The 15,436-nt window shown below is 36.3% G+C and overlaps 1 protein-coding gene and 1 pseudogene across 1 annotated transcript; both read left to right on the top strand.

The window, feature by feature from the left end:
- The first annotated feature begins 7,605 nt into the window (after positions 1 to 7,605).
- Positions 7,606 to 8,021, top strand: LOC120113124 (annotated as a pseudogene).
- Positions 8,022 to 9,997: 1,976 nt separating this feature from the next.
- On the top strand, positions 9,998 to 15,218 carry LOC103723472 (recQ-mediated genome instability protein 1-like). Its single transcript, XM_039133400.1, has 5 exons — positions 9,998 to 10,547; positions 12,210 to 12,380; positions 14,064 to 14,207; positions 14,762 to 14,893; positions 15,008 to 15,218. Exons 1-4 carry the CDS (start codon positions 10,029 to 10,031, stop codon positions 14,867 to 14,869), a joined length of 942 nt encoding a protein of 313 aa, XP_038989328.1. The 5' UTR covers positions 9,998 to 10,028; the 3' UTR covers positions 14,870 to 14,893; positions 15,008 to 15,218.
- The last annotated feature ends 218 nt before the right edge of the window (positions 15,219 to 15,436 follow it).

The raw sequence follows: 15,436 nt of genomic DNA, 5'->3' as shown, positions 1-15,436 counted from the left end.
CAATTTATATCTTTATGATTTATGACACACTTTTAAGTGCATGTTCATTTTTACATTGGCATTTTCTTGATTGCACTTATCTATTGCAGATTTATAATCACAATGTAAGGAGACAGTGGTAAAGGTGACTCATCTACAAGAAGGTCTATTAGTAGGTCTCTGAGCCACTCAGCCTCAGTGCTAGTGGTGTCTAAGGCAATTAGTTCAAACTCCATGGTACTCCTAGATATCAGAATTTGTTTGATGGATTTCCAAAATACACCAGCTCCTCCTAGGAGATAAACATATCCAGTGGTGGATTTAACATTTAAGGTATCGCTGATCTAGTTGGCATCACTATAGCCTTCTAGAACAGCAGAAAACCCACTAAAGTGCAAACTATAAGACTTGGTACCCTTAAGATACCTAAGGATCCTCTCTAATGTTGTCCAGTGATCTTTATTTGGATTAACAGTATATCTACTGAGTCTATTTCCATCATATGTTATATCTGACTCGGTGTAGTTTGCTAGAAATCCTAATGAGCTCATGATTTGAGCATATAGGCTTTGAAGGATAGGAATTCCTAAGTTCTTCTTAAGGTGTGTAAAGGGATTAAAGATAGTGGAGATAGACTGATAATCAGAATAATTAAATTTATTGAGTATCTTGTCAATATAATGACTTTAGGATAACTCAATTCTAATTGCACTTCTAATTATTTTGGTATTTAAAATTAAGTCAATTTATCCCAAGTCTTTCATATCAAACTTATGACTTAAGAATTATTTTACTTCATCTTCTATCTGAAGATCTGTCCCAAAGATTAGTACATCATTTACATAGAGGCATAAGATCACAAATTTATATCCAACTCTCTTATGATATATACATTCGTCTGTGTTATTGATTTCAAATTCAAATGTCATCACGGTTTCATCAAATTTTAAGTGACATTGCTTGGGTGCTTGTTTAAGACCATAGAGAGATATGACTAGTCTGCAAACTTTATTTTCTTGGTCAGAGATTACAAATTCCTCTAGCTGGTCTATATAGATTTCTTTATTTAAGTCTCCATTTAGAAAAGTTGTCTTGACATCCATATGATGAATTACTAATATATGGATGGAGGCTAATGCTATAAGGATCCTAATAGTTGTAATCCTAGCTACAGGTGCATAGACATCAAAGTAATCTACCCCAGATCTCTGAGTAAAATTCTTGGCAACTAATTTAGCCTTAAATTTATTTACAGAGCCATCAGACCTAAGTTTCTTCTTAAAGATCCATTTGCACCCTATAGTTTTACAACCATGAGGAAGATCAGTCAATTTCCAAGTATGATTTTGGATAATTGAATGCATCTCATTGTCCACAGTTTCTCTCCAAAAAGGTGAATCCAAGGATTTTATTGCGTCTACAAAGGTAGTTGGAGAGTCTTCTATAAGAAAGGTATAGAAATTATCTCCAAATGTTTCCTTTACCCTGTATCTCTTACTCCTCGTAGGTTCTGCTTCTACTTATATTTCACTTGTCCTTCTTCTACTAGAGCTACTAGCTATACCACTATCTACTCTAGTCCTAATGGAAAGATGTCTTCAAAATATGTTGCATCTCTGGGTTCTATGATGGTGTTGTTACTAATATCATTTTCTTCTAAATTAATCACCAAAAATCTATTGGCATTACTATTGGCTGCATATCCTATGAATATCGTATCCACTATTTTAGGTCCTATTCTTTTTCTTTTAAAATCTGGTATTTTCATTTTTGTCAAGCACCCCCACACTTTCAAATAGCCAAGATTATGTTTTCTATGTTTCCAAACTTCATATGGGGTTAGATCATTATTTTTAGAGAAAATCCTATTAAGGATATAACAGGCTGAAACTAGAGCTTCCTCCCATAATTTCTCTGGTACTCCTGAGTTTATAAGTATGGAGTTAACCATATCCATTAAAGTCCTATTCTTCCTTTCTGCTACTCTATTTGAATAGGGAGAATAGGGTGCAGTCACTTCATGAATGATTCTATGATCTTCACATAGTTGAGTTATGTCATTTAATGTGTATTCACCTCTCCGATCTGATCTAAGAATTTTAATTTTCTTCTCCTATTAGTTCTCAGCTTCGATCTTAAAAATCTTAAATTTGCTAAGCACCTCATCCTTGGTTTTAATTAGATAGATGTAACAGAACTTGGATAGATCATCAATGAAGGTCACAAAGTATCTGTTACCTCCCCTAGAAGTTCTACCCGAGTTACAAACATCACTATGGATCAACTCTAATTGATTTAAATCCCTATTAACAGATTTAAAAGGCTTCCTAGGGAGTTTGGCTTCTACACAAATTTGACATTTCTCATGATTCTTAAGATCACTTTTTGGTATTAGATTTAGGTTCATAAGTTGTTTAATTGAATTATAATTTACATGGCCTAATCTACCATGCCAAATAGAAGGAGCTTCTATATTCATAATCAAAGGATTTTCATTCATTGAAGGAGCTATTACATTCAACTTAAACAATCCTTCACTTAGGAACCATGATCCGGCAGGCCGCCGCGATGGTCCTAGGGTGCGGGTAGGCATAAGGCCACCAGCCACCGCGTAGAACCCTACTACCTATCAATCATCAATAAATCCTGAAAATTTTGGCATGATGCATGCACAAAATGATCATCTTTCCTATATTGACCTGTCAGGATTATCTCAATACATACAACAACACTACCTGTCAGAGCAGCAATCACATAATCTGTCACATAATGAGCCTGGACAATTTATATCAATACATCATCACAGGCATATAACTCATCTGTATAAAAATCTGGTTCTCATTCCATCCATGGTCAAACCCATATCCACAACAGGATCTATGTCTATAACTGTACACTATACTATGCTATGGGGCGGCACAGATAGCAGGCAACCACTAATCCTGCTCCTCTCTATATATCAGTTGGCCTGCAACAAAAATATCAACTGGGGAGTGAGTATATAAATACTCAGTGAGTGGAGTGGAGAGTACTATGCATATGAGATAGAATATAATCATGGCTCAAGATGAATCTCAAGAGCATATGAATAGTGATCAATAGCAAGATGAACATGAACTCAACATAAAGAATATGGAGTAAATCATCAATATCACCATAATCAATATCAACTCATCTGAAGCACATATGGAATAATCAAGTAAACATATATGCTACTCATGAATATGCTCAGCAGATCATAATGCTGGAACATACAAATTAGGTGTCAATATACGAAGTCATCACTAGATAGCTGTCGAAAGGTGGGTCTTACACCCCAGGCGAACCACAACAACTCTCTACTGTCACATGCATATGCAGGATAAGACACCATACTGATAATATAAATGCTGGCCAGTATCCAAAACAGAAATCCATAGAAACATCTCACATCTATATACTAACGGCACCTCGCGGGGTCTTACTTTGTTCGGCGGCAAGCCATATATAAGTCGCAGGACCGGCCGATCCTACGCCTAGGGCCGTGTCCCCTCCTAAGAAAGGACTGGGCTCCGCCCATCCAGAAGGCTACTATGTGCACACAGGTCGATGTCTAACCCATCGACTATAGATGTCCTGTAGATACTGCCAAGCCATGCATAAATGCCATAATGCACCCTCCCAATACTCTACATAAAAAGGAGTATAATCAAGACTATCACTCACTCGACCACGACCCAATTATGACTAGACATCAGGGTTGGGAGTGAGGAGTTAGGGGATGCAATGTAACTTAACATATTACTCTTTTCCTTCCTGTAATTCCTCTCAATTTCTCCCAAATGCATGTACAGAATAATCAAGCATGGAGAACAAAACATAGAGGAATCTACCACAACAATCAATCAATAAGCTCAGGTGGAATCAAGTCACACTTGGCAACATTCATGAAAATGAATAAGGAATGTGCTCATGGTACAAAGTACAATTTTCCACTCACTTGCCAATCTGGCACGATCCCGATACGCCTCCGAAGCTCTATGGAAGGCAGTAGGGGACTTCTTCCTCTTGATCCTTAGTTCCTTGCCCAAGTGAAACATGCATTAATAACACATTTATTCTTGTATCAAGGCCAAATAATCTACGTATCAATTGTAAGTATAAAAGTTTCAGTTGACACAACTCCCCCCCCTAATTAACATTTTTCTTTTTCTCCTATTCTTATTAATTAATCCTCAATTTACATTAATCATGATGCAAGAGTATCCAACACACACCTTGGACCAATGCTATAGGGTCAAGGTGTGCGAAGGGATCGAATCCCTTCAAATCTAAAATTTTACTGAACCTTGGGTCGACCCAACATCATCCTTTTTTCATCTTCTTCATCCAGATGAACAGTAACCCGGACTGACAGCAGGTTACTTCATTCCGATTTTGATCTACTTTTCGAACTCTAATTTTTATGAAATTTATACCCAATGTTCTACACTCATAGAAATTTCCAAAATGGTAAGATACATCATCATTGGAGGCCGATTGACCTCCAAAATAATTCACCGAAATTGGGACTTCGACACAGTTTTTCCGCAGTGCCGGAAAAACTTGTCGAAATCCGATTCTTCCTCTTTTAACCACCTCTCTAGACCACATCCACCCTTTGTATAGCCTAATTTCATTAGAAGACTAGGTAGGGATGGGTATTTACCTTTTTCTTTTCTGAAACTTGGGTCCTTGCGTAGAGGAAAAGGAGACCTACGCTTTTTCCTTCAGTTGACAACGCAACCGGGGCTCCCCTCCATCTCAAACTCCCTTCCCTTCTTCTTTCTTCTTCTTCTTTTCTTTCTTTCTTTTCCTTCTCTCTGTGTTTCTCCCTATTTGATTCCACCGCCTGAGACCACTTTCCTTCTCTGCTTCATTCCACCGACACAGCACACTCAAACCCCCTAATTAAGTCACATCAAGCACTATTCATCCTTTGTTTAAAATTATTAAATTTCCTTTTTGCCCCTAACACTTCAATATATCCACTGTTATGCCATTAACTTTTGATTCTTTCCAATTTTACCCCTTATATCAATTTTAAAAGACTATTATATCCTTTTTATATATATAAAAAAATTGGAGTTATTACACTCGTCTTGAACCTTTTCACCGCAGTATCATTAAGACCATATTTGCTTTTTAGGATGTCTCAGAGTTCTTTGGCACTCTTGGCTATGTTATAATGTCATATAGCCTCTCAGAAAGGGCACCTAGGATTCTATAGATGTAATGATAGTCTATTTCATCAAGTGTCCTAGAGGGTATGCTGGTGGAGGCAGAAGATTCAGTGTGGAAGGAGGATGAATTCCGGTTTGAATTTTGGCGAGTAGCATATCATGAAGTAGTTGAGTTGGACCCGTTATCAACTTCAGTGGTGCTCTCATCTATGGCTGAGATCAACCCTAATGTGGTGAGCCAGAACAGCATTTGGTTTTGCCACCTCCTGAAGTTATAGCTATCAAATTTTTCTAGTTTGGCACTAAGGTGGTCACTAGTGTTTGAGGCCATAGGTTCAAGGTTATAGAGAAGGGACAGAAACCTGAATGAAAGTAAAAAGTCTATGTAAAAAGATTGTATTAAAATTTGTATTGAATTTTGAATGTCTAGTTGATATATCCAAAAAAAATAGCCAGATCAGTTCTAGATCAGTGGTGAAGCACTAGGTTCACTTAAGTACCAGCCTTTCTTAGGCACGTATGCCTTTTTGACAAACTTTTCTTTGACACTATTAGTTAGTGGATATAATCACTAGAAATTACATAAATTTAAGTTTTACAAAAGCCTAAGTGCAAACTTAAATTTGTTGTTATGAATTAACCAATTTTCAAATTTTTCGTTTGATTTTTTAAATTAGTAATAATTGATTACTAGTTATGTGCCAGCAAATCAAATATTATAATTAAGATCTAAAATGTCAATTTAATGAATTATATGATTTATTATCTTATTAAAATAATTGATTATTAATTTTGTACGAGCAAATCAATTATTGTAATTGAGATCTAAAATGTCAATTCAATGAATTATAAGATTTATTATCTTATTAGAATAATTGATTACTAATTTTGTGCTAGCAAATCAATTATTATAATTGAGATCTAAAATGTCAATTCAATAAATTATAAGATTTATTACTTTATTAGAATAATTGATTACTAATTTTGTGCTAGCAAATCAATTATGGTAATTGAAATCTAAAATGTCAATTCAATGAATTAATTATTATGTATTAACCAATTTTTAAATTTTTCATTTGAATGGGATCTAAAAATTACTCCTTGAAGAGTTCAAATGGAAGTATGATAAATCTTTTGGAGGTTAAACAAATTATTACCATTTTAGAATGATTTACTGAATTATATATTACTAACAAAAGAAATAAACATACACTTTTTTGGATTATTAGTAAAATATTATCTAAATAAACAAATGAATCTAAAATTACAATTAATGGAAAATCTTTATAGGGAATAATATGTATATATATTATTCAACATCAAAATAATTCTGTTTTAATAAAAAAATCTATTCTAGCATAAAATAAATCTATTCATTTAATAAAATTAAATCACAAAATTGCAAATTCTACAGATCTACTAATATTAAATTAAAAATATAAGTTAGAGGAAATAGCCTGATTGTAGGCAAGTTGAAGCGCGTAGGCACTGTCCCAAAGAAGTGTTTGCCCCTACGTACGGATCTTCCGATAATCCTCCTCTGAGATACGATGATCCTACAACTTATTTTTTAGTACGTCTCGGAAGAAGTCAAAACGAACCTGATCGGACTTTCCGATCCAACAAAGACGAAAAAAAAGGATAAAATATAAAAGAGCAAAAATAAAAATCACAAGTGGCTAAGAGGAGGAAGAACTTTTCTCTAGAATTTTTTCAGTATTTTTTTTATTTTTTCGTATCCCGAAAGAGATGAAATCAAGAGGTCTTTTTGCGGACGCGCCCGCGGTTTAGTACGTCTCGGAAGAAGTCAAAACGAACCTGATCGGACTTTCCGATCTAGCGAAGAACGAAAGAAAAAGGATAAAATATAAAAGAGCAAAAATAAAAATCACAAGTGGCTAAGAGGAGGAAGAACTTTTCTCTATAATTTTTTTAGTATTTTTCTCTATTTTTTTTGTATCCCGAGAGAGATGAAATTAAGAGGTCTTTTTGCGGACGCGCCCGCGGTGATTTTGCGAACGCGTTTCGCGAAATTCAAATGAAAAAAAACGGCAGCCCCGCTGGCTATTGTCCACACGGCCCGAGAATGGCCGCATGCGCATTTAATTTTTCCATCAATATACCATTGCTAGACGTGGGACATGTGAGAAATCAGGACGATGAAAATAAATTAGCATCTCATCTCTTACTAGAATTTAATCATTTCAAAGAGGCTTTGTGCTCAAAGAAAGTCATAAATTAGGGCATTCTCACTTGAATTGGTTTAATGGTGCTGCCTTAATATACTGTCCATCTTACAAAGTTTGACTGCATATTGGTGAGGATATATATATAAGCTGGTCTAAAAGCAATCTATTTTAAATAGTTGACCCACCTTTTTATTCTAATATAATCTGTCATTGTCTTTTTTGGTTTAATCTTTCAGATGATTGATGATCAAGACTTGTTTTTTTTTGCCAATTTTCTTGGCATATTTATATTTGTTATGATGATTGCTTATATGTGATGGCAGACCCAAAATATGAACCAGTTCTCCTTTGATGGCATCCTGTAATCCAGAACTACTTTTAAACTCCGACGCCAACCCGAATGTAATTGCCTAAAATTACACTATTGCATAAACACCGGATTTGACGCAATCTGAATGGCGCGAAAAAAAATGGCGTCTAAAAAGGATTACTAATTCTTAACTTTTCGACCCGAGTTGCAGATTCTTTCCATTGTTTTCGGAAAATGGTATTATTTGTACAGTCACAACCATTTAGCTGGTCAAATATGCCTTATATTTGTTTAAATCGACAGCTTTTAATCTTATCGGAGTACTGGCACGCTGTGACCTGAGGAGATAACCAAAGCCTGATGCTTGTATCATGAATTTATCGTAGTTACAAATACTTTAAATCCAGATGGTAGGCAGACTTGTGGACCAGAGCATTGTATCATGGATGGTTTCAGCTTGACGAAAAAAACGTGGATAGCTGTGAGCAAGGCCAATATTCGACTAATTAGTTTTTATTTTCATGGACAAGGACATTTTTGGAGATCTAATGCTTGAACATTCTCCAATTTCTTGTTTTTGTGGGATGAAATAAACATTGGTATACTGCCATTTTTTGTTATTTATCACCCTGTGGCATTCTCCTTGTTCTGTGAAATGAAGAGTATGTCTTTGGAGAGAGCAGCAGATGCAATCTTTAAAAGCATGCCCAAGGTAGTAGCAGATGAGTTCTTTTCTTCCTCTTGTTTCAACATTCAAGCGGATGGTCATGAGCCCGTTTGCCATTGGGAAAGTTTCGATCAGAGCCTTTAACTTACTCCGAGTTTGAAGATCTCGCGCAACCAGCTCCGCCTGGACGCGCCGCCCCATACTCCTCACGATGACGGCCCTTCCCTCCTGCTCCGTCCGGGCCTGCTCCAGTCGCTCCGATGGAACCACTACCATCCGAGGGAACCGCCGTTTCAGGTCTGCCAACTCCTCCACACTAGGCCGGAAATAGGATATTTCCGGCTGCACTGTTCTTCCTTGAGCCACCGCAGACCACGCCGGAGACGACACTGCAATCCCTTGCACCGGAGCCGACCGCTGGAGCCGATCGACACCCCTCGGCTTGCCAGGCCCGGGATCTCCCATCGGTCCGCCCACCTGGTGCTCGACAGAAAGCCCTTTCACCGCACGATCCTTGATACAGCTTCTCACTCTCTCACTCTCTCCTCACTCCTTCGCAAAAAAATTAAAAAAAAGGGTATTTTTTTGCCGGTTGACCTTGTCTTGGTGCCATGGCCATTGATTCATTGAAGTAACCAAAGCTTTTTGAAGCAGTACAACAGCTAAGGTAAAATCAAAGCTAAATCAAATTTGGATGATACTAAATGCATGGTTCTTGTTGCATCACATTTTGGTCTTGCTTCTTTCGTTCCATGTTAGAATCAAACTAATTTGAGTACATCTATTTAAGATATTGGCAGAGAGACATGGAGGTACAAAAACTCAGGAGCCTCATGGGGGGGATTGGAGAAAGATACTTGGTTGCTAGATCATGAGAAATTTTCCAGCAAAGGACTGCAAGACATCCATCTATATTCAAAAAGTGGATATAAGAATAATAAGAGGACAAGCGAGGGGTTTACTGTTAATTCTTCATTCACATTTTTGAATATTAGTGGTTATAAAATAATTCTACGGTCAAGATATGGGAAACAAAGCATAAACCGAAGAGGTGGAGCTTTTCATTTACCCAAAGATTGCCAAACCGGTACTGATAGATGTACCGGTCGGTCATCGGACTGGTTTGGTACCGGTTCAGACCGGTACGAATAGGTACTGAACTGGTATCACTGGTTTAACCTAGTTTATGTATCCAAAAATCTAAAAAAAATTTGGAACTGGTACGGTTCAGCCGGTTTAGGTGGGTTCAGGCCGGCACAGGTCGGTACTGTCCAGCACCGCTTTTTAACGCTGAATCGAACTGGTTAGAGACCAAACCGGTTCGGTATAGGTACGAACTGGTTCAACATTCCTTGATTTTCTTCCTCCTCAACTTTTTAATAAATTAACCAAAAAATAATTTAAAATTTATTAAAAATAATTTTAATAAATTTATTAAAATCAACTTTTTAATTTTAATTTTATTATTTTTTTATATAGTGACCACAAAATGATTTGATAACTACTATATACAATGCATAATTAAATCACATTAATACAGTTAGTCACCCCAGGCTATTGGGTTCGGATCCGGGCCAGCTTGCTGTGATCCGGATCCAATATCCCCCGGTATAAAAGGCCATGAAAGCAAAGTGGCGGCAAAGCCCCCAAGTCGAAAGAAACGAGAGAAAAAGGGGGGGAAAATGAGGCGAAGGCTTAGGCTCCCGAGCTCCTCCGACGAAGACGACGACGACCGGCGGCCCCAAACCCTAACCTCTCCAAAGCCTAGCCCTAACCGCAATCCTCCCCCCGCTGCTCCCAATCCTCCCCTCGAGATATCCGACGACGACTTCGTCGACGTGCCGGACGTCCTCTCCCCGCCCTCCCCTCCGCCGCCGCCCCCCGCTCGCCCCGCCGGAGCCCCCGAGGACAACGACGGATCATTATCCGTGCCATGGACGGGCTTAGATGGCTCTCTGCGGCCGATCGATGAGTTCCTCCGGAGGCTCGGCCTCCGGCTCCGGCCGGAATGGCTGGGCTTCTGCGTCAAAGCCCTGACGAGCTACGGGTCCGGCTTCGAGGGCCTGGACATAGCCGGTAAGGCGAGGAGGTGCTTCGAGCAGTTCCTCCTCTCCGACATGAATATCTGTGGCGCTGGCGTCCTTCCTGAGAACGTGCAAGCCATGCATAAGGCCGATCTGGAGGGGCCTTTCGTTCTCCAGGTGTGTAGGTTTGTCTCCTAGGGTAATGGTCTTGACCTAGATATCTGAGATGGTCTTTAAAGGTCTGTGGTTTGTTATGATTGATTTGCTTTCACTTGATTAGGAGTTTTCATGAAATAAAAATCTAAAATTATGTTTCTCTATATTACAAACTACTTTAGAACGGAAAATCACAATCCAAGTTCTGCTCGATTGCTTATTTGTTGTGAACAAACAGTAAAACATTTAATATGTCCCTTAAAAATCTTACTGAAAAATTGGCAATTTATTTTCAAACCAATTTTTAACTTAATCTATGTTTTTAAAGTAATGGAACTTAAAATTAAAATAACACCAATTTAGCTTCTGAGTTCTTGGTTGCTCTTTGTTGAGATTAACAAGCAATTTTTATGTGACACATCCATTCATGTTACTATAACCTTCATATCCCATTTGTGGGCTGGAAAAATCAAATAATTCATTCTAGGATCCTGCATTAACACTTAAGTGTATTCCTATTAAACAATGTAATGAAAACTAAAATTTATTTGCCAATGATTTTCAATTCAGACAAGATACATGTTTAAAAAAAAATATTATAGTGGTGTGGTAAATATATATTTTCCAGGTATTTACTCTATGTTACATGCTGCCTGCATCTTATCACAACTAGCTACCTGTGCATTAAATATATATTTGTGAAGCTGTTCCAGCTTAAGCTTAAATCAACTGATAGCAGTTATAATGTGTTAAGAAGGCTTGATGGAGAGATATGCGGTCATAATTTATTTTTATTTGATGGGAGAATCTAGGGTTTGCTTCTCTACAAACCTTTTACTTTGCTTTATTGTTTTCCATTATTTTGTTTTATCATATGGTACTTTATGCATTCATGTTATGATGTTCCCTGTTCAATTTGTCTTCTCAGTCCTTATTGCTATGAAGAATGAATCAATGACCATGTTTTAATATTTATTGTTATCAAATAAACCTTTAAATAATCTTTTGTTTTTGAACTGAGTAACAGGAATCTTTTGCTTAGGGTGGTGCATCTACTTCAGAATCTTCGCAGAAAACTCGTCTTTGCATCCGCTTCCTAAGCATTTTCTTATTAACTTTTTTTATTTTTAAAAGAGATCTGCTTCACTGTACCTGCATCTGAATCTGCACCCGACACACTTGCTTCTAGCAAGAAGTTTTGTCATGACTGAGTATTGTATATTTGGCTCTAGACACATTCTCATTGAATGCAAAACCATTTGTTTATTTGGTTGTGCAATGGAGGGTAAAAATTATCCTTGATAAGTTGTCCTTGTTAAAGCAAAAAAGTTACCTTCAATGACCAATTCATGCATATCTACCTTTTTGTTTCAGTCAGAAAGAAAGTCACTTGGTAGGCTAATTCTGATTTAAATTTCATAAATTGAGGTTTTTGTTAAATGTTCTTGAGTATGTTTTTTCTAGTCATTGTACATTGTTGGTTATTGGTGTTGAGTTGCTTCTGTGGAAATATTGCAGTGTTCTGCTTTTGTTAGATGATTTTCTGACCGTATCCATTTTTTTTAGCATTTCATTAACTCTGTACCAATTCTCTTGCTATTCAGTTACTTTTTTCTTGCTTTCCAAGATTTTGTAATCATGCATATGAACAGAGGTCTAACATCAACCATTTTATGCCTCTAGGTTGATGAAATAATTAACATCTCTGCTCCTCTTCGAGAAAGGTATCATGATGCACCTGCTGGATTTAAAAGGTGCTTGAAATTGTCAATGACAGATGGTGTTCAGCGCATATTTGGCATGGAATATAGGCCTATCAGAGAATTGGAAGTTCTTGCTCCTGCTGGTTTTAAGGTCTGCTTTGAGTTTCTTCAGAAATATTAATTCATGTTTCTTCTGTTAACTTTTCTCAATTGACTTTTCATCTGTTATAGTTTATGCCTTTGAAATAAATGCATGTGTGTGTGTGTTATATTTATACCTATATGTGTGTATATGTAGTATATATATATATATATATACCACTAGGAAGGCCTAGAAATCAGAAAACATTTGTTTTGGTGGTCTTTAACCTTGTATTAAGTAGACAAGAAATGGATGGTTTCCATTGAATAAGTATGCTAAAATATATGATCTAAACATTAAAATCTATTGATTTTCAATCTATACATGTTTTAACATATTTAGATCATGGTCAATAAGGTGGATTCTTAATTTAAATGTTTTATCATGTATTTTAGCATATAGCACAATGGAAACTGTCCATTTTTTTGTCTACTTGAAGCGTAAGTTAGAGATCATCAAAACACATGAATTTTAATTTTTGGGCATTTTTAGTGGTATAAATCATGATCAGTGGTGCGGATCTTCGATTTGAGCACTTGATTATTGATTTTGGACCTACGAAGAGTAAATATTCTCTCCTCTTAAGAGGAGCAAAGTCCATCTCCCACCCTCTTTGTCTATATATATGTATGTATGTATGTTTGAATGTGTAGTTTTAGAGGGTTTGTTCTTGGTATATGACCTTAGATTGTGTACTAATAATGCATGTTCTTTTTCTTGTTAGTTGCTTTGCTAAGTATCATGGCAGGACTTCTCCTGCACAAACTCTTTGGCCAGGATTTCAACACATTTCAGAGTATTGATTGTAGGTGAAATGCAATTGTAAATTTTTGATGTTACTTTGTTCTGTAAAACTAATCCCTTTGAAATTTGATTGAGCTTATTCATTCATGGTATGGCATTAATATTGCCTTATATTTTGTCATGGTTTTACTATATTTTTTGTGTATGTTAATAAATCCGATCTTTAATAATGAACACATCTATAATCCTATGTATTTGTAGTTAGTTTTATGTAGCAAGGTATGATTAGTCCAAGTTTGAATACACATTTTGACTGGTTCTCAACTTGAAACTAACATTCCATGAATTGATACGGAATTACTTGGCATGATTACTTTTGGAAGTATAGAGGTTGTCATGAAACACAAAAGGCTGATTCACGGGTAAGGACACTGACATTTGTTACATGTGTGGTTCCATACAGAACTGTAATTGGGTTGATATATCACCGCACCACCTTTTTTTGTTGTTTACTAATATATTTGCGGACCATACATTAAAAAGAGAAGCTTGTGTTCAATGATGGATTTTGGTGGCCTATAGTAGTGTAACCAATGAAAATCATTTGGACAATTTCAACTATTTGGGGCTAGATGCTAATTTCCTTTATATTTTCCAAAAAAGTTGTGGCAATGTAGCCTTTCTTTAAACCATGCTTGTTCTTCTATTAATTTACTTCTCGATATTCGTTGATGGACATTTGCTTGATTTCTATTAATTTCATATGGTCTACTTTTTCTACTGCTGCTGCTACTATTGTTATTTCATATGTCTGATGATTTGATTTTTGAAAATCATTCAGTTGTTTAAAATTCCTATTCCCTTTTTAGGACTTAAGATTACAAAATGTACTTTGATAATTAAACTGTATACATCAAGAGTAAAAAAGTGGGGGATAACAATTTGTAGATTATTATTTGTAATGTACACATACGACGAGGGCTTCTAATGCTGGTCCCCGAAGTTTTGGAGGTTCTTGGGGGGCAGGTTGATGATCTGGACGCAGCTCGTCAAAGGCTAGTTGGCGAAGTGAATAAACCACCACGAAGCAAAAAGGTACTAATAAAATCATACTCAGTGTTGAGAATATTATTGACTTTGTATCATTCAACATTTTCATGTTCCTTTCTCACAATGTCTAATATATTTATGGTATCATCCACTGCATCAATGTGTCTGGCTCTTTTAAGTTTTGAACAATTAATTTTAGGAGAAAGGTTTATTTGATACATTAAAAAAATGCAATTTTAAGTTTTTTCCAGTTTCAGGGTTAAAAAACATAACTAGTTTAGGTGGATTTTCGTAGAAAGTGAATTTTCTTTCTATTTGTTAAGTTATACTATGCAACGTGATCCTGAAATGATTAAAATCTAAGCCTAATTGTTGTTGACATCCTGAGAATCTTACTAACTCTTCCTTGCAATATGAACTCAAGTGTGTTGGGTTTCTCTTCACAGCGATTTAGTTAGCCACTACAATGCTTTAGGCCTTAGAATTAATTCCTTTCGCCAATGGAACCTTTACAATTCTCCTTATTGTCAGCTTTTATTTATGTAATTTTTTTTGCTTACTCTTATGAGATAACTTGTATTTATCACATTTATTGCAGGAAGCAATGTGGACTCCCTTTGTCTAGAAGAGCTTCGCTTGCTGCTTGGCCATCTGATGTCATAAATAATGGTGCACAAACAAACATCCCATCTCTCAAAATGTGAATAATCCCCGAGAATTGGCTCAAGGTATCATCTTCTTTGTCATGCATATAATGACTATTAAGATTTTGTATCTTGTCAACTGATCCAAATTTTTTAAGTCATGCATCTAATTTTGGCTCCATATGTGATGAACTCTAGTTGTAAGAGATCGACAATTTAGACGCTGCGACTACTGGGATATTGCTAAAGAAATGGAAAGGTCAACATTTATTAACTTTTCTTAGTACTTACGTACGTACGTACATACATACGTACATACATGCATACATACATTTGTGGAGAGAGAGAGTTAAGCTTATGAGGCACTAAATTATTAGAAATTTGATCTGTATATGTTTTAAAGAATTTAGATCAAGATCAACGGTTTAGATTTTCAATTTATGTAGTGTATAACATGCTTTAGTTTACGAGCTATATTGCTTTGTTCATACATTAGAGAGAGAGAGAGAGAGAGAGAGAGAGAGAGAGAGAGAGAGAGAGAGAGAGAGAGAATTAACCTTATGAGGCACTAAATTATCAGAAATTTGTTCTGTATATGTTTTAAAGAATTTAGATCAAGATCAATGG

The sequence above is a fragment of the Phoenix dactylifera genome, chromosome 14 (genome assembly GCF_009389715.1).
Source record: "Phoenix dactylifera cultivar Barhee BC4 chromosome 14, palm_55x_up_171113_PBpolish2nd_filt_p, whole genome shotgun sequence".
Taxonomy (NCBI): Eukaryota; Viridiplantae; Streptophyta; class Magnoliopsida; order Arecales; family Arecaceae; genus Phoenix; species Phoenix dactylifera.
This window is presented reverse-complemented; position numbering and strand designations above follow the sequence as displayed.